An 18,894-nucleotide genomic window follows, 5' to 3' on the forward strand; every position below is an offset into this window, starting at 1 on the left:
AAACCGGACCAGTGCCATGGGTTAGCATGGGGAGCACAAGGCTGGATCAGTGTGGATGGAGGAGATGGAGAATATTACTAAGTATTTTGGGATCATGGTTGGGAGATAGCTCGAGATTGGGGCTGGAAGGTAAAGTTAATTTAGAAGGTTAATATCTGTAATGCTCCAGGTAAAGGTCATTTTATAAAACCCAACAGGTGTCTGTGTCTTTACTTGATTGATAGTGGGTTGGATCATAGCACCATAATAATTACAGCCTAAAAACAAACATTTATTAGGCCACACCTTTTAAGTTTATCGCTACAGTCATCATTTATGATTCCACAGTCAGCCTTGACTTTGTATTTTCGTATGTTCAGGGAAGAACACTTACAGCTTCTGGGGCTTGCTCTAAAAGCCCAAACCAATAATCACTCCCCATCCCCTATTCCTCTGTCTTGTTTACTGGATTAAGACTGAGATAGTAGGAAATACAGGGGATCATTGTGGGCCATGAAGGTAGAAGATGAAAGATGCCTATTGAAAATGATAGAACAAGAAAGAAAGAGGGAGGAGGCGAGGCATATTCACACCTATACACCCTTTTGTCTGAGGGAGGGATAAACTTTCATATCTCTTGAGCTTGTTATTTCAGGTTTCCTATAGTTTAACATCAGTCATTTAGAAATAATGGGCCGTAACCTCTAAAACACAATGGTGTCAATGTATTTGGAATAAGATAGAAATCCCTTGGTGTGTGTGCCTATGTCAGTATAATGTATCAAAACACCTGAATAAAATGAAAGGAGGAACATGATGCAAGTATAAAGGTTCGAGTCCATAAAATGAAGCTACTCACAAAGGGTAGTTTATAGATTTAAAACGTTGTAGGAATAGCTAGAAAAATGCACAGGGAAACAAGAGCATAAATAAAACTCTTGAGAACTGTGAGGAAGTCAAGGTGTCCCAGGAGAGGGTGATACGGCCCAGTGAAAGTAATGGTGCAGCTGGGACAGGGAAATGAAAAGGAATGGAGAGTACATTCTCATTAAGTAGTGAGAGGATTACTGGCTTGAAGACACTGAGAGCTGTGACTGGCTTGTGCAGAATTCATACTGTGTAAAGAAACCCACATCTTCACCAAGTCTTTGCAACACTGCGTTTATTCTCCAGGCACTGTTAACAACAAAATAACAATATTGCCTCACTGTTAGCCTCACTTCCTGAATAAGACATATTCATATTTGTCCATTCTCATTATTTAACGATTGCTTTTCTTTCCTTTTATAACTGAGTGCAACTGGAAGGGCAATGCAGGTACTAACTAGCTGTAGACTGTGCGCACTGGTCCAGACAAGAGCAAGTTGTTGTGTGCCTGTATTGGTAAGGGATGGTGCTACCATCAGAACAATCCAGGTCGATGTCTCTTAACTCATAGTTGTCTTCACGGCAGGAGAAACATGAATTCTCCAATTGATGGGTATTATAATTGTACCTAAAAGAAAGGAATTAGTGAATAAATATTTCAGAATATCTGCAAACACTGCACATCTTGACAGCAATGCTTACATTCTAATGACCTTCCTAAATGACTGAATAGTCTTCCTTAATGCGTTCCTTTTCTAGACCTTGTGTCCCTCCCAACTACAAAATTCTGATGTAGATCAGTGACAACTGGCATTTGAGACAAAAATGAGATTAAAAGAAAAGAGTTGTAACTGCATATTGGAAACATTATTGTACAAAAATATTAAAAAGTCTGTTTAAAACAATATCACATTTACAAATTTTCTCACTAAGTTAATCTATGTGTAAGATTGTATGTTCAGGAAAACATATAATGCCATTCTAAGAGTCAACTTTATGATTTGAGCAATTTACTTCTTTAAATAAGTACCTTTTTACAGTCACAGCAGGAAAATGAATGCATTTACCATGAATATATTAAGCATCTCTAGAAAAGGACCTCAGAAAAACTAATTGTTAAGGTAATGACTTTTAGTTCTTGGGTTTCAGTGTTCTATATATTTTTAATTGTGTCCTTAATCTGGTAGTTCTTTCATGTCAGACTCCCCTAAGTGATGTAGCCTGATTTCCTCTATAAGCAGCAAGCTAGTTAACGCAAGGAACACATGAAAGGGAAACTCACTTGACGGTCCTTTTGCATTCTCCCACACATCTTGCCATCTGAACCTTTTTCCTACAACCGTTGTATTTAATGGTTACCTTCACGGGAGCGGTTCTGCAGTCACTTTTACCTAAAGCCAGGTGTATGACAGAGGAAGAAGTGAGATCTAACCTTTAACACTTACTAACGTACATCATCTCAACCAAAGGGAAAAAGTGTGTTAGCTACTTCGCCATGTTATTAAGGGAGATGACTGTCTCAGCCTCCACTCCAAAAGGCACCTGGATAATACTTGAATAGGTATTGTCTGATTGTTGCTATGATTACATGACAGGTGAAGGGGGAAGTGATAAGAAGAAAGAGGAGGGGGACAGTCAGAGCAGAGAGGTGATGGGACATTGCTGAAAGCCTGTTCTTATTGCCAATTACATAACCTTGTGTTCTAACATCCAGATTTTCAGCACAGACTGCTGCTGTTAGGATAGAAAAGTAGTCATTTTTTTAAAATAAAGGAATAAAATTGTAAACATAATCGCTTATTTTTACAAGAAAAGCTACTACTATCAATAAAGAACTATAACACCTTTTGCAAACATATCAGTTGGCAAGCTATACTACAACCCAGATTTCTGCGTTTTAACACAACTGATAAATTTTCCTCTAATTGTTATTCTGTCTTAAAGAAATACTACTTTTTCTACCACTTAGATATTTCTCCGTGTATAGAAGTTAACTTACATGTATAGCAACATTTCTTTGAATCATATGTTCTCTCTCTCTGTAGGGACAAAAAAATTGAAATATTTGATAGTGAATGAAATGTGACATTTCTTAATATACTAAAGCAGCAATAGGAAAGGGAAATCAAAAGAGATGAACTTGCTGTCATCACCTCTAGGCCTAGGCAAGAAGGGAAGAAGTTGAACTTGGTAATAAACACTAGAGTGAATGTTTAAGACTAAGATTTTTACAATGGCAGGGCAAAAAGGGAAAAGAATATGCAAATATGAAAGAAAATAAATTATGCTTCATATTATTCAAAGGAAAAATTCTTTCACACGGCACAGATACCACCAGCCTCTTTTACTAAAGATCCACACTTAAGCTTTTTTTTTTTCAAAATCAAACCTTCCTAACTCTTTAGTTGAAATCCAAGTAAACTATTGAAATACACTAGTAGACTTCTAAAACAATGCTTTAAATTATGTTATAAATTACAGATTCAGAAAGAAAAGTGATAATTTAATACTAAGCATTAACTAATATTAAAAACAACATATTGAGTGTGTTAGCACAAGCTAGAAACATTTGAGAGGAGTGAGCCTCATTTTAAAACTGTCCCAACTAGGTTCGCCTGTAGGAAAGGTTGTGGGCATTTTTCTTGATTAATGGTGAATAAAGGTAGGCCCACCTCACGGTAGGCACTGCCTCTCTGGGTGGTTGCAGAGGCTGCAGCCAGTCCTGAGAAGACTTATAGGCTGGGGTTAGTTGGCAGAAGAGGAAGGCCCCTTTCTGAGGATTAGGGCAGGCAGATAGGAGAGGAAGAAGGAAGAAGGGTAGGACCAGGATGAGACATTACTACTACCAGTGAATAAATTAAAAAAGTGAATAAATTAAAAAATAAACAAAACAAAAGACAGAGCTTCCCATAGGCAGCTGTGTAAGGGGCCTACGTCTAGTTTATACATGGTCCTTGGTTGGAGCTTCAGTCTCTGCTAGCCCCTCCTGGGCCTTTCCCCCTCAAGGTGCTGCCTTTCCAGGTCACCGGTGAACAAGATGTGCTCAGTCCTGATGGGACTTGATGTGTTGGTGGTGGGGTATGACTCCCCTTTTTGGAGGAGTAGGGAAGGGGAATAGGTGAAGAGGAAAGGAGGGAGTTTGGGAATTGGAAAAGATGAGGGAGGGGCTACTATCAGGATATAAAATGATAGAGAGATAGATATAGACAATAAAAAGAAAGAAAGAAAAAAAGAAAAGAAAGCAGCCTGAGGAGGCCATGGGAAGCAAGCTATTAAGGATCACCCTTTCATGGTCTCTGCATCAGTTCCTGCCTCCAGATTCTTGCCTTGAGTTCCTGTTCTGACATCCCTAGTGATGGAGTGAATAAACCCTTTCCTCTCCAAGTTGCTTCTGATCTTGGTATTCATCATGATAATGGAAACTAAAATATAGAGGCAGAGAAATGACGATTGTGGCACAAAGATATATAATACTGATCTTAGAGAATTTAACTTTTTATAGAAAGTAATTAATCTTCCATGAGCTTTTATTTTAAAAGATTTTTAGTTTTGTTTATAAAATAGTAAAAGGATATTTGGCTCAATAGGTCAGAGTACTTGTTGCATTATTATTATTATTATTATTAGAAGTAGTAGTACTTGTTTTATTTTGTACTCAAAAAATTTTTAATTTATTTAAAATCTAATTACATAATCAAATACTTCTAATGCCCCCCATTCCTTTTTGAATTTATAATCTCTCTTCTTTAATTTTTATTGTTACATATCTACAGTCAAATTTACACAAAGAGAGGAACAGAATAAGGTCAAAGACAGACAGAGAGGAAGAGATAGAGAATTTTTTGTTCTTGCAGAAGACCCAGATTCACTTCCCTGAAGCCATGTGGTGGCTTTACAATTTATCCTCCACATTCCATTTTCACGGAACCTAACACCCTCTTCTGACCTCTTGTACATGGTATACATACATACATGTAGGTAAAACATTCATACACCTAGGTTAAAAACATAAATATTAAAAAGCTAAGTTTTTTGTATATAACCGACTTTTAGAATAGCATTAAATTGAGCTGTATGGACCTGGAAAAATAAAAGCCTTTCTTGGTATGAAGAATATGCTCAACAAAAGCTGACATTTCTGGAATCACGTGCCTCTTGATACATGAATTTGCATAAATATCCATGAAACTAACAACCAATCTATGTCCCTTGGCCAAAGGCCAGCCTTTTCCAAAGGAGCAGGAAGATGAGAAGGATCTGGGCTGAGCGTGAGAGGGTCCCGGCTTGCCTTTGTTAAGAACATGACTTACCTCTGCGCACCAGGTTTGCTTCGGGCAGTCCTGAACCACAGCCGCCAAGCCAGTGCTGTTGCAGGTGTAGGTGACACACGGATTGCTAGGGTCGTCAAACGATGACCCAATCTGCAAGGTAAGTGAGGGGAGAAGAGGGTTATTTGCCTTGGGGTATAATTTAACCTACCCGTTAAAAACTGGCATAAAAAGAGAAATTAAATTTCTGATTTTATTATCTGTGAAGCAGCACTTTCAATGGTCAAGTAAACAGTTAGGGAAAGGTGGTTTGCATATCTTCAACTTGAGTGAATAAATCAAAATTCTCCACTGGGAGCACAGAATGCATCAAGATTCTCAGGCTTCAAAATAAAACTTATGGCAGCCACTGTGTTATATGTCTAAGAACAGTCTTCAAAAAAGAATGTTTTATTGTATGCAAGAAGTTCAACAACTGTTGTGCTCTATGCTTCAAGGATATCTTCAGTGGAGAAAAGGACACAAAGAAGTTTATTGAATTAAGTCTCATGAGTCCACAAGATGTGTTAGTAGGTAAAAGTCCTTGCTGCAAGATGGATGGAGAACTTGAATTGGACCCTGGGAATCCACTGTAGGAAGAGGGAATTAATGCTTAAAAGATACCCTTGGCCTTCACACAAGTGCCATGGTACTTGCTCACACCCTTATAATAGGAAAAAACTTAAATGAAGATGAAGAAGGCTGCCAAGGTGGCTCAGTGGTGAAGAGTACTTGCTGCTCTTTCAGAGGACCAGGGTTTGGTTCCCAGTGCCTGCATGGAGCCTCACCATCTACACCTCAGTTCCAGGGAATCCAGTACCTTCTTCTGCCCTCTGAGAGCCCAAGAACTCATGTGGTACACATGCATCGACACAGACAAAACACTTACACTCACAAATAAAAATGAATAAATCTTTAAAGTAGTGGTAATGTTAATCCTCCCAAGATTCCTTACGTCTATATTTGTTAAAGCTCTTTGGACTATGTTGGTATAATATTCTTTTGGAATGTATACAATTTACCCTTGTTCATTCAGATGCTGATTTCTCAACCCCACTATCTAGTTTCAATCTGGACATTGCATTGTGATGCTTATTTTAAGCATCACCTGTCTCAAGTTTGTGTAAATATGCCACCATTTGTTCTCTATATTGTCAATTAAACAAATAGTCCCAATGCTGAGCAATGGAGAGGATAAGGTGGGACATCCTGGTCTGGAGAGGGGAGGAGAAGGAAGCAAGTGGGAGGAGGAGAAGAGCAGAAAATCAGCAGGAGAGGTCTTGGAACCACGTGGAGAGATGGACCAGACCTAAGGTATGACTAAAAGCAAGTATAATGGGTGAAATCTGAACGGTAGGAAACAATGAGGGCTTGGAGGTTTAGGATGGAGTAACTATTGCCCAGCATTGTGCTCTCAGTTAATTAAATAAATCCCAGTCTCTATGTGGTAATTTGGGTATACAGCTTGTTTAGGACTAATCGCTGCTTAACTAAAAGATATCAATAGTAAATATTAACACCCACAACAGGACTGTTTTGTAATTAATTTCTGTCTGACATTCAAAGCAAAGTCTGAGAAACAGTGTTTAATTTAGACCACTGGTTTTCAACCTTCCTTATGTGCGACCCTTTCATACAAACCATAAAATAATTTTCATTTATACCTGATAACTGTAATTTTGCTCCTGTTATGAGGTGTAATGTAAATACGTGATATGCAAGATATGTGATATATGACCCCTGTGAGAAGGTCATTTGACCCCTAGGAGGTCATGACCCACAGATTGAGAATCTCTAATTTAGGTCCTTAGGCAATAAGATAAATTCCCTAATAAAGTGAAATTTTACTATTTAAACCTCTATTCGTGTCAATTATTGGAATTTCCCTTTCTGTCTTTACCCATTACCTTTTGTGGTTTCTAGAGTCGTACCAATTTTGGAAATGGAAAGTTTCAAAGAAGCAGACTGAGGTTTGAGTGAGGCAAATGACTTGTGAGAGTAAAACACCCATCCTGTGCTGTGTTTCTCAGTCTCGTCTATTTTAGTCTGAGTTGTAAGCATCTAGCAACACCAGCTGAGAGTGTTCATACCCATGAACATCCATGGCTTCATGAAGCCTTTTCTGGAAGGTTAGGTCCTGCCCTAACTGTGAATGCAGCCGCCCAGCCCCAGCCCTGTAGAGCCTAAGCCCCTTCGTGTCGGGTGGAGCCCTTGAGGTTTCTTGTTTGATCTCTGGCAGTTTGGCCATCTGATCTTTCTGGTTGTAATTACAGTTGAGCTCTCTCTGTTCATCAATTTGAATGTTGCACAGGATGTCTTCTCCATCTGGTAGGACCCTGGGGAGATGCTGTTTGCAGCTCGACTGCTGGCTGGTTAATGAACACGAGTGCCGCTTCCTTTGGAAGAAGCATGGCAAGCGCTGCATTTTATGTAAATAGTGTAGACAAAGAAAAACTTATCCTTGAACTTTACCAAAGTATTTTTAAAACCATTTTTTAAAAAAATATTATACACTGGAAGCCCCTTGGTGTGGCTTAGCATTGCATTTATTCATATGATTATATAAATAAAATAGATGAAAAGACTTACCTCATACTCAGTATTGTTAAATAAACATGTTCTTGGTTCTGAAAAATAAATGTTATATACTTCCTTACTATTTATGAAGGAGAAATTTTAGATGAGATACTTATCGACCAATTTTGCTTTCTTTAAAATATTATCATTGCCTTTTATCCTAATGGTGCTGTTAATATCTCTTAATTGCATTTTGTTTTTATTAGAGCAATAAGTTTTAAGGAATATTAATTCTGTTTTATTTATCAGATCCTAATGTCATGTGTGACACAGTAGCTCAGAATTATCCCTTGATGTATAATAGGGCAAACAATGTACAGATTTAGTTCATTATAATGGATTACAGACACATACCACAGTGGCCAATTTCACAGCAAGAATCATTCGATTTGAATGTCATCAGCTTCTCTCCAGTTTTGCATGTGGGCGGAGAAGGACACTCTTTCCATTTGCAGTCTACGGCCTGAGCTTCAGTACACGTACATTGATGGCAATTAGATGTCCATATGTCTCCAGGCTGCAGATACAAACTATGCTTAGACTTTTTTTTTTTTCACAAGGTGGTAGAAAGAAAAGTTTGCATTCAAGTGGAACAGAGCTGTATGCTTACAGATTTCTCTTCTCCCAGTGGACCGCGGCACACTGTTAACACAAAGTGATACATGCTAATCAAATCTTGTAGTTTACAACCACTTGCTGTTTATACACAACCAGGAGGGGGCCCATACTGTAACTGATGTCAAGAGTTCCAAGGCCAATGTCTGAAGGTGGATAAGCCACCCCCACCTGCTTCTGGCAAAGCGTTTTGTATACGTGTCTGTGCATGTTTGTGTGCCTGCATGTATATGTGCACATGTGCATGAGTGTGTTTGTATGTGTGTATGTGTGTGTGTGTGTGTGTGTACACTATCCAGCTCGCTGTCATGTAAGACTGTTTTCGATCTCTACAAACCAGTCGGTACCAAGACATTATCGCTGGCAAATTCAAAGATCCAAAGTCCCTTAATCAGTCATGTGAATTCCCTGTCACAGGTGACATTAACTTTCATAGTTAAGAAAATAAAATGTTCTTTCTTTAAATTTAACAGCCAGAAAACCCTGCCACACCTCCTCCTCTCATTTTGTCTCTAGTATCTTCAATAGGACCTTTCGTCTGTGATGTACAATATGGACCATGAGCCATGGACGCTACTGTAGCTCTTTGAATATACACTACCCCAGCAGAGCTGTAGAAACCTCTAGTGTAAATGCACAAGACAGAATTATGTCTTCTTGCCCCAGGCACAGATTTCTCTTCTAGATTAAAATGCTCTTTCAGTTATTAAAGCACATCAGATTTAGGTGCTCACTAGTCACCGTTTGTCATCTAAACTTCCTATAAGTCCCTTTCTGTCACCCTTACTTTAAACCTTTCCTTTCAAATCCACCCCATCATCATCATCAATCTAGCAGCTCAATTGCTGAGATTCCTTTCTGGTCTAATCCATTCTCTTCACCACAACTATGGTAATTTTCCTGATCCCAAATTACCTAATTGTTTTTATTTTAAATGTTAGTCTTTTAAAACAAATACTCTGGTTTCTGAGGTCTCCCATATTAATGACACTCCCTTCACCTTGGATCTAGAATAGTCTACTTATGACTGTCAAATTCCAATCCCACAACTTGCATTCTACACAGAATGCATATTTACTTCTTATTGTGAACTTTGTCTGCCTTACATGAAAGCTGTGTTTTTTAAAATTTCCCTTTCCCACTACATGAGGTCAAAACTAGTTTCTTTCCCAATTACACCCTGCAAACTACATTACATTATCTTAAAAGCAGTGGGCCTTCAATAAATTTCCCAGAAACTATTAAACTGAGACACACCTGCAATTTTCGATGAGAACAAATCCCCAAATGTTGTATTGTGTATTTGTTAAGTGGCTTCCTGTTGTGAGAGCTGTTCCATTGACTACCTTTTATCAAGATACATAATTTTGTGAAAGCGCTGGCAGGTGAGCGGGCCTGTATTGTTTGGCTGCATTTGTTTGTGGATGAGGAAATAACTATTATACACTGTTGGGCAAGTAAAAGCCAGATTCGTGCACTGAGTTTATTCCAAAACATTCTGGGAGCAGTCATGTACTGGAGGGACCTCAGATACTTGGAGTACAAGGGTTACTCTGCCGTGGGGGGCACTCACCTGGGGTTGGTGGAAGGGTGCTTGGACACACTGTCAAGACAAAACAAAACAAAACAAAAAAAACCATCAGCCCTGGAAGTGTTTGGAATGATGGCGTGGTGCTGGAGAGAATACATTTACCTGATTCATTCCTATAATGATGAAATAATTGGCAACACACCCAGGCATTCCCCCCTGTGCTGTTTATGGCATTTGACTTTCCACTATTGTAGTGAGTTTCTTTTAGATCTCAAAATTTAATCAAATTTTTAAAAATTTTTTTAAATTTAAAAAAATAACCTTGAAATTTTTCTTGGGGAAGAATTCTGATGAATAAGCCAGTGAATAAACAGTCAGGGACTATTACACTACTTGGGAATATAATTACAATAACATAGTTTTGATCTTAAGAACATTTATTCTCTTTAAAACTTCTTGAAATTCTTCAATTCTGTTCCCCCCCCCTCAAAAAAAAAGCTCTAAGAAGATAATATACATGTATCCTTTTGAGTTTCTATACTTCACAGGTACTTGGCCAGCCATATTTTTCACAATTTGAATTACAAACTCTAATTCAAAGTTGCCGAAAGACAAATTTGTACTGTTATCTGTCTCATCCTACCAAAAGAAAAAAACAAAAAACATCAAACTAGCCTAGAATGGGCATTCTTAAAAGAAATTTAAAATTTCTCCATGTTTACTTAAAGCAACTCCAACAAATGATTATTACCAAAATTTAACAATAAAGTAGTAAAATATGTGAAAATTTGAAAGACTAAATGTCTCTCAATCTTTAAGGCAATCTAGGATGGCTCCTAATTTTTAATAATAGTACAATCCAGCAATGGAAGAGAAAAATTATGAATATATATATCAGAATAATAATCTAATTTAATTTCCACACTGTTGTAAGAGTCGCTTCCTTCAAGCCCTCCGAGCATGTCATTCTCCTGATAAAACTAAGAAGGATCCCATTTGTCATAAGGATAGAGTCACATTTAAATTTGGAGCTAAAATCTTTCATAAACTTTTCTGTACTTCCAAATTTTTCCTCCTTGACCGTCACACTTGCCTTGCCAGCATGTGGCTGATTTCTGAACTCACCCATGTTTGGGAGAAATTTGCTGACCACCTAGCCAGTATCAACCTCAACCATCTTCATTCTGGTGCCTTCACTCATGGCTATCAATCAGAAAACAGAAAGGAACCCTCTACTCTCCTCCACTATGGAATTATAATTTTTGGACATATTTTTGAATGATCAATACAATAAACATTAACAATAGTATCTGTGCCTATACTATCCTGTGTCCCCATGTTATAAAATGGTTACAATGTGGCAATCCCTGTTTCGCTTTTTATGTGTGCAAGAGAGCCTATTACATTTTAAATATAGAAAATGCCAATGGATCGTGAAGTGATTGAAGGTCTTCTCTTACTGACCTGTTTTGCTTTCAGTGTCGTGACTTTCTGTTGTTCTTGCGGTGGTTTCTAGGACAAGGAGGATGACAACACAGTGTTTTACTCACAATGATAAGAATTCATATCATGCCTGTATGATTCATACCTTAGTGATTCTTGTGCAAGGGGGACCCAGAGTGGAAGAGAGAAATCGCATAGGATTCATTTGCGTCTACCGGATCTTTCCATTTACCTGGCTGGGATATGTAGGGGCTGGTTGTCACTCTAGCTGCTACTGAAGTGGAATCTGCAAAAGGAAGTAAGTATAGATGATTCCAGGACCAGCACCATCCAAGACCTTCTTGTCTAAAGTTTCAGACTGAGTCAAGCACTGCAGCACAGCCTGGAAGCCCAGAACTTGGAAGGCTGAGATAGGATTATACGTCTGAGACCAGGTTATGGTACATAAAGAGACCCTGTTTCAAAACAACCTAGAGCTCTCAGGCTGAAGAGTCAGGCGAAAGCCTTTATCTCAAATGGCTTCCAACTTGTGTCATAAAAGGAAGTTTCACTGCCCCCGCCCCAATCTGGCCTGCTTCCTTCCCAGAAACTCTCGGTTCAGTTCCTTAGGAGCAAAGTCACACAGATTTCTAAAGGGTGCTATAGCCAACATTCATGTGTTGGTGCTTTGGTTAAAGACTGAGGAACCATAGCAATACTTCCACCGCTCTGAAGAACAGAATGGATTTGAACAAATTCACATTCTTTATCATCAGCAATGGAGCCTTTTTATCCAAGGAGAAATAAACCCTGTTTTCTTACAAACTCTCATCCTGTTGCTATGGCTTTGTTTCGGTGGAAGTGATTTTCCTGGGCTCACCTGTTTTCCCCCCTGTGCTTTGGTTGCCTGGTGCTTCTGTGGGGGCTCCTGAAAGAGTAAATTGAAATGATTTTAATTTCTTGAGACCTTAGTCATGAAGGAAAAAAAAAAGATAATGGTGAATTCAACATCTCTACTCACCAGAACTGGAATTCTCTAGGTCTCTGGAAACCGCAGTTGAACCTGAAGTAATAGCTAAACAGCAAGATAGATGAGACAGCACATCATTCTTAGCCCCGTAAAGTCATGTCTAAGAAACTACTGTGTGGCAGCAACAGGCCTGAAGGAAAAAGGACCAAGCTCAGTTCACTTGATGTTTTATCAAATACTGTAAAAGCGCCACAGCAGAAAAGATCATGTGTGTTTTGTCAAAAGAAGCATTTCTATGCGTTTTGCTCTAGCCTGTCGTCCTGCAGACCCTGCAGAGCCACCTACACTGAAAGCACTAATGACTCACTAGCTGCAGCTCTAACTGCAGTGCGCATTCCAACGTCTGCAAAAGTGGTAGCCTCTGAACAGAGATGGGACAACGCTTGGGCCACGAACGTTTGCAAAGGGTGCAGCCCTGTGACTTCACACGCTATCCCTAGGGAAGCCATCAACCTCTACAGTTCAGAGACAAATCTCCCCAACTGTTTTCATGACTCGTGAATGTGAGAACTCCCAGGAGTTACATTGTACCGGGGGCTTACTCTCGTGGTGACTGAAATCACAGAAAGAGTGAACCAATTTATCATTCCCTCAAGCCTACACTTACTACGTGCCTTTAGAATAAACCACTGCCTCCGAAGGAATGAACCATCTCATGTTTTTCTCTCTCCCATAAATTGCTGGGGTTCCCTCTCCATAGAGTGCATTGAAGGTGAGTAGGCAGATTTCTCCCTCACCTGGTTATGCAGGATGCCCGCCATGACAGAGGTTCATAAAGAAGAAACAGATTAGTGTTCTGAATGCTATGTGTCAATTACTTAAAGTGTTTTGATTTCATCCGTTTAAAACAGAATTTCTTGACTCTGAAACTCTAAAATGATATTTAATCTATCTTGCCCAGTTTCAAACTCTCTGAGCTGCAGCTCCTCCAGGTGAAACCACCTTGCTGCTCACTCTTAAATAAGGAGAAGGCTGCAAAATGACACGTTACTTCATCCCACTAACGTTTTTCAAGCATCTCCCTTGTGTGGTTCTGTTTTCATCCTTAGGCTGTACTAGCCAGCAGAGCATTCAAGGATCTCTCTCCTGGAAAAGTCCTCATTCTAGCATCTGGTCACCAGAAGATAATAAAAACCACAAGAAAACTGTAGTGTTCAATGTTAGTATGTACTTTTTGAAGAAAAAAAGAAAGAAAAAAAGAAAAGAAAAAGCAAATTGCATGTAGTAATTATGGTCCTGATATGCAGATGCTGGCCAATAGGTGGCGCTCTCCATCCTGCAAGTCTTAAATGCTACAAATCCATGGTGGTCATGGACTGTGAAGGCAAGCCTGCAGGTGGGATCCAAAGAGAAAATGTCATTCCTTTCCTCAGCCCACCTCTTTACTCATGTCTACAGCAAGTCTACCAGCTGTCAACAGCTGTCAACCAGAACGCCATTTGCTTTGAATGTGGGTGGTCATTAGTTTAGATTCATGATCACCTGGAACGGTGGTTCTCAACCTTCCTAATACTGCAACCCTTTGATATAGTCCCTTTTGTTGTGGTGACCCCAGCCATAAATTTATTTTTCTCTCTACTTCATAACTGTAATTTTGCTACTGTTATGAATAGAAATGTAAATATTTTTGGATATAGAAGTTTGCCAAAGAGGTCATGACCCACAGGTTGGGAACCACTGAGCTTGCAGAAGCTCATGTAAGCTTGTGGCATTAAAGGAGGCCATACAGCCTTTTTATTTTGCTTTTTCTCCATCATTTTCTTATCAATTAAGCTTATTAAAGAGTGTGTTTTTGGAAGATTTGAAGGTGTTATCAGGAGGGAAGGCACAAGCTCCTCACCTGTGGATGCCTCACTCTTTGCTGTTCCACTTACACGCAGGGAAGTTGTGGCCTCTGAGAGAACAAAACAGGAAAGAAATTATTGACAAGGATTTAAGGATGACAGCAAACACCCTGTGGTCCTCTTCCTGTGAATCAGAGGCAGCATCCACCGGTGGGAGCCACATGGAATACTCATGTCACGGCATTCACTCACCTGTTCTGGAACTGTGTGGGGCGACAGTTGTGGCACGGACAAGCCCAGTGGTGACTGAAACACAGAAGGGACCGGCATCACCACGGTGGCTTTTGTTGGTCTCTGGAAGACTTACTCTTCAGAAGCCTACAGATTCTTATTTAGTTCCCTCTACCCTGCCCTTGCTATGAAGGTGTATTCTCCACTGATTATCCCACTTCAAATGCAATCAGAAAGGGATCGACTTCTCAGGCTGAAGCAATATTCCTCAGTCTACAAGTGGGAGGCACGTGTTATCCCATACACACTTATTTACTGCCCAGGAAAGAACATGATGGGTGAGTAGGTTCACTGGGAATTTTAAATATCAAGAAAATACTAATTAATATTATTATTGCTTTGGGGACATTAAAAACCTATGTCCATAAATATTTCGAAGGCTGATTTATGCTATCTCTATTTTTCAGGAGAGGGATCTCATGAATGTCTTTATGTAGTTTTACATACAGGAGAAACCCTGCAGAACCATTAGCTCACCCATCCTGTTTCAGCAGAGACCATTGGTAGACTTAAAAATATCAAGTGTCACACAATGTGGTTTTTCTAAGCTGCACGGCCGCTGAATAACCACAATGTTCTTTCTGCACGAAGGCCCACTTCTAGATAAGTCACCGGACGTGGTCTGGCTAAGTCATAAGAACGGCAGCCAGCTCTCACGTTTACACCCACAGCGTGGCTTGCTCATCCTCACCTGTCACGAGTTCAGTCCCAGTACTGCCCCTGGGCTCCGTGAGAGAGCTGAGATATGAAGTCTGGGGTATTTCAGGTAAGAGTGAAAAATACCGGTGTGCCATTTCAGCAGTGCAGCTGTGTCAAAGTCATCGCGTCTAGCCCTGGTGGCGGCAGTGGTGATGCGCTAATATTTGAGAGCCATAGCTTTGGTTTTCATACTAGGACAGCTATTCTGTGTTACTTCTGTCTAACTGTTCACCCGTACACAGCCTGTTCTGTACACTCTGTTCTGAAAGGGAATTGACACGTTGTCATGATTAGGGAAGGCACAGGGATTGAGAAGGCAAAAGCAAGGACAGCAAAATCTAACTTGAAGTCTATGATGTCAAACACTTCAACCCAATAGAGACAAATCTTGTAATGTGCCCTGTTCTAGTTAAGACAACACCGGTTTTTTTGTTTGTTTTTTGTTTGTCCAATGCACATTTATAACCTCATATTGTCTTACCTGTTACTTCAGGCTGTTTTGTTGGTACTAAAAAAAAATAATAAGATATTTATGAGCATAGTAACATAATGCTTAAAATTTTATGTATGTATTAGATTATAAGTTTTGGAAGATGGGCACATTCTTTTAGAATCTCTTTCCCCCTCCCCTCGTGTGTGTATGTACCTGCATGTGCCTATGCCTGTGTGTATGAGTGTGTGTGTGTGTTTGTGTGTGTGTGTGTGTGTGTGTGTGTGTGTGTGTGAGAGAGAGAGAGAGAGAGAGAGAGAGAGAGAGCATGCATGTGTATGTTACTTGCGATTCAGGTGATCCAACTCAGGCATATATACATCTCAGACACTCTCCAAACTCCCACTCTTTGTTTGATATTTTGAGACAGGTTTTCTTTCATTAAGGCCATCTACCCAGACCTTGACCTTGGCATCCTCCTGCCTCAGGGTCCAGGCAGCTGAGATTGCAGGCCTGTGCCACCCTCCCTGTTCCAGCTATTATTTTTGAACTTTTAGGTGGGAAAGACAAGAATAGTATGTTGATACGCATTAAGCAAACATATTTCGCACAACTCACTTGCAATGAATATGTCTGGAATCTTGTGACGTGGATCTAGTAAAGAAAAGACAAGAGTCAGAATGAAATATGTTTGAGAAATATATTATAACACGCTCCTTTAAGAAATCATCTAAGTTAGGAATCATCAAACTAAAAATGAGCCGTGAATGTCTACACAACCGTACTTCTTCCTTCTGAGGGAAACATTATGCCTTCTGGGTAGGTGTCAGTACTATGTTCAGACCTTGTGAGGCAGCCTTGCTTCCCTGTGCCACTCCTATGGATCCTAACACTCACTACTGGGCTACCCACGTGAAACAAGCAAAATGGATACTAAAAACATGGGTAACTTTAATCTGGACTCCCTGATGCCGTGCTTCATTTAATCAAGCTTGAACCTGTGATTTTTCTTTAGCCAGAGGGAAGATGTCCCTTTAATATGCTACCTTTTAACACTTCACATTGCTGTCACATTAATTTTATTGGTGTGCTTATTTTCTTATTGCCTAATAACTCTTTCAAAACTAAGTAATTTTTTTTCCTTATACAGTTCCCATGGCACATGACACACGGTTCAAAACCAATTAAAACAAATCAAATATTCTGTTACAGAATGTTTTAAACTTTGTCCCAATATTTAGATGTAGTAAGTATGCCAGCTTCTGCACTGACTCATTTTAATGTTGTTTTTTCCTTTTTTTTTTTTTTTAATCTGTTTTTAGGTAAATTTGTAAGAACTGAGGCCCCACTGGCAGTTCCCTTTAAAGAATAATATCACTCCTGCCCAGCTTTTACCCATCACCACAGGAGGGATGTTTGACTGGAAGGTAGAAACCCACTCCGACACCGGGTCTCCTGCGCACATCTCATCAGCTACACCGGCTGGCTGAAATTCTCCTTGACATCCTTGGTTGCAAATAGCCAAAACTGCATTTTTATGAAACATTGGTCACTATGAAAATCACAACATGTTACCTAACCTAGATTAGCATCCTGTTGTCCTCAGATTCTACTGCTTTGTTATAAAATTCATTTCCTGATTAAACTCGGTGGAGGCAGTTGCCTATTCTCTCATGAAAGACCTCCATCACCTAATAAGATACGAAACACAAAATAGTAGACAATTTTGATGTGATCATTAGATTAATTACTTAAATCATCCCCATGGCCATTAGGAGATTTCTCAGACAACCTTATGCCAGGTGGCAGACTGAGTCATATACTCACTGACCTCGCCTGACTTTTCAGGTGCAGTTACATTGGTCATAGCTTACTCTGGGACAGTATAGAATATACATAGTACTTTTTCTATTTCTGGCTTTAAAAAAATAATATCATACATGGTCTTAGTAAAAACAGTGAAGATTCTGTCATGTATTTCAAATTCATGTATTGATAAAACAGATCATCTCTTAATTTCTCTTAAAATTCAGGTCTTCGGATATTTTATTGAATTTCATCAAGGCTGGGTCTAAAATATCCTTCTCCTTAGTCACTAGCAGGGCCCACAGATGAGCTTTGATTGCTTTGATATCGAAAAGCACTGGGCAGAGCCTGCAGTTTCCCATGTGCCTGTCTTCATCATTATGCTACACCAGGGTTTGATATTTTCTAAAAGAAAGACTACTCATGAAGTCTGAAAAGTCAAACTAAAGGAGCTTTGCCAACCTTGAGTATTCAGCAATTTCTGGAAATAAAAACTTATTTAATTATAAATTTTATATATACCCTAATGGACATGGGTCAACCATTACCATGGCACCATAAACCTTTAAAGGCAGCTGATCACACTTGCCTTTCATTGTCGCAGGCACAATTCCTGGTACACTTGTCCTATTTTGTCTGCTGGTGGTACTGTGACCTGCCTGTGAAGTATTTACCAGTACTTGAGGGGATAAAATAGATGTCCATTGCTTGCCAGGTGATGACCCAAGTGTTAGAGTCACACTAGGAGATTGTTCTAATGTTGAAGTAAAATACTCAGTGGAGCCTGGAGATGTTGATGCTGGAGAAGATGAACTAAATCCATGACTGGATACAGACGTTTGCCCAGAAGAAGTAGACATTCCAGGTGATGATCCAGTTGAAGAAGAATGAGCACTGGACCCGTGGGACAACGGAGCAGAGGTTAGAGTCACTGTAGGTCTCTGAACTGAAGTCATACTCCATTGATCATCTGTTCGTGTACTTTGTGAAACCAAAACAGCAGTAGTCGTGTCTGCTGTCCTAACAGGCGTTTGTCTGGACATGAACGTGGTGGTCGCTGCATCTATATGCACAGGTCCAGTTGTCCCTGAGTCTCCAGCTGATGTGGGAGGTGTCCATGTCACTGAGGTGGTTGATCTGCCACTTGAGGTTGCAGTTGCAGTTGTACTGGTGATGGTGGTGGTGGTGGTTGTTCCAGAAACTGATGCTGTAGTTGATTCTGTTGGTGGAGATGATGGTCGAGATGTTGTTTTCTCTTTCTGGGTTGGTGAAGAGAGCGTTGTAGTCACAGTTGACGTGCGTGTTGTCCTTGGCTCAGAAGCAGTTTCTCTGGTTGACTGTGTTGCCTGAGATGTTGAAGGTCCACTTGAGCTTGGATGTGCCATGGATGTAGTCGTTCTTGCAGTAGTCACAGTAGACCGCACTGTGCTCTCAGGTGGTTGTGTGGTGGTCCCACTGGACACAGTTGTCGACGGGGCAGAGGATACAGTTGTCTCTGTTGCTGTAGTAGTTGATCTGCCACTGGTAGTTGCAGTTGTGGTGGTGGTGGTGGTTGT

At 39.9% G+C, this 18,894-nt stretch overlaps 1 protein-coding gene across 1 annotated transcript; it reads right to left on the reverse strand.

The window, feature by feature from the left end:
- Positions 1-1,299: 1,299 nt before the first annotated feature.
- On the reverse strand, positions 1,300-18,301 carry LOC129690979 (apomucin-like). The gene is made up of 15 exons (XM_055626814.1): positions 18,172-18,301; positions 16,928-17,059; positions 16,151-16,186; positions 14,365-14,418; positions 14,169-14,222; positions 12,636-12,764; positions 11,552-11,605; positions 9,919-9,948; positions 8,341-8,372; positions 8,085-8,247; positions 7,743-7,780; positions 5,157-5,267; positions 2,846-2,885; positions 2,129-2,237; positions 1,300-1,474 (listed from the first exon to the last, which is right to left on the reverse strand). Exons 1-15 carry the CDS (start codon positions 18,299-18,301, stop codon positions 1,300-1,302), a joined length of 1,287 nt encoding a protein of 428 aa, XP_055482789.1.
- Between the last annotated feature and the right edge of the window lie 593 nt (positions 18,302-18,894).

Source organism: Psammomys obesus, unplaced genomic scaffold, assembly GCF_907164565.1.
Source record: "Psammomys obesus unplaced genomic scaffold, mPsaObe1.curated_primary_1811, whole genome shotgun sequence".
Classification (NCBI taxonomy): domain Eukaryota; kingdom Metazoa; phylum Chordata; class Mammalia; order Rodentia; family Muridae; genus Psammomys; species Psammomys obesus.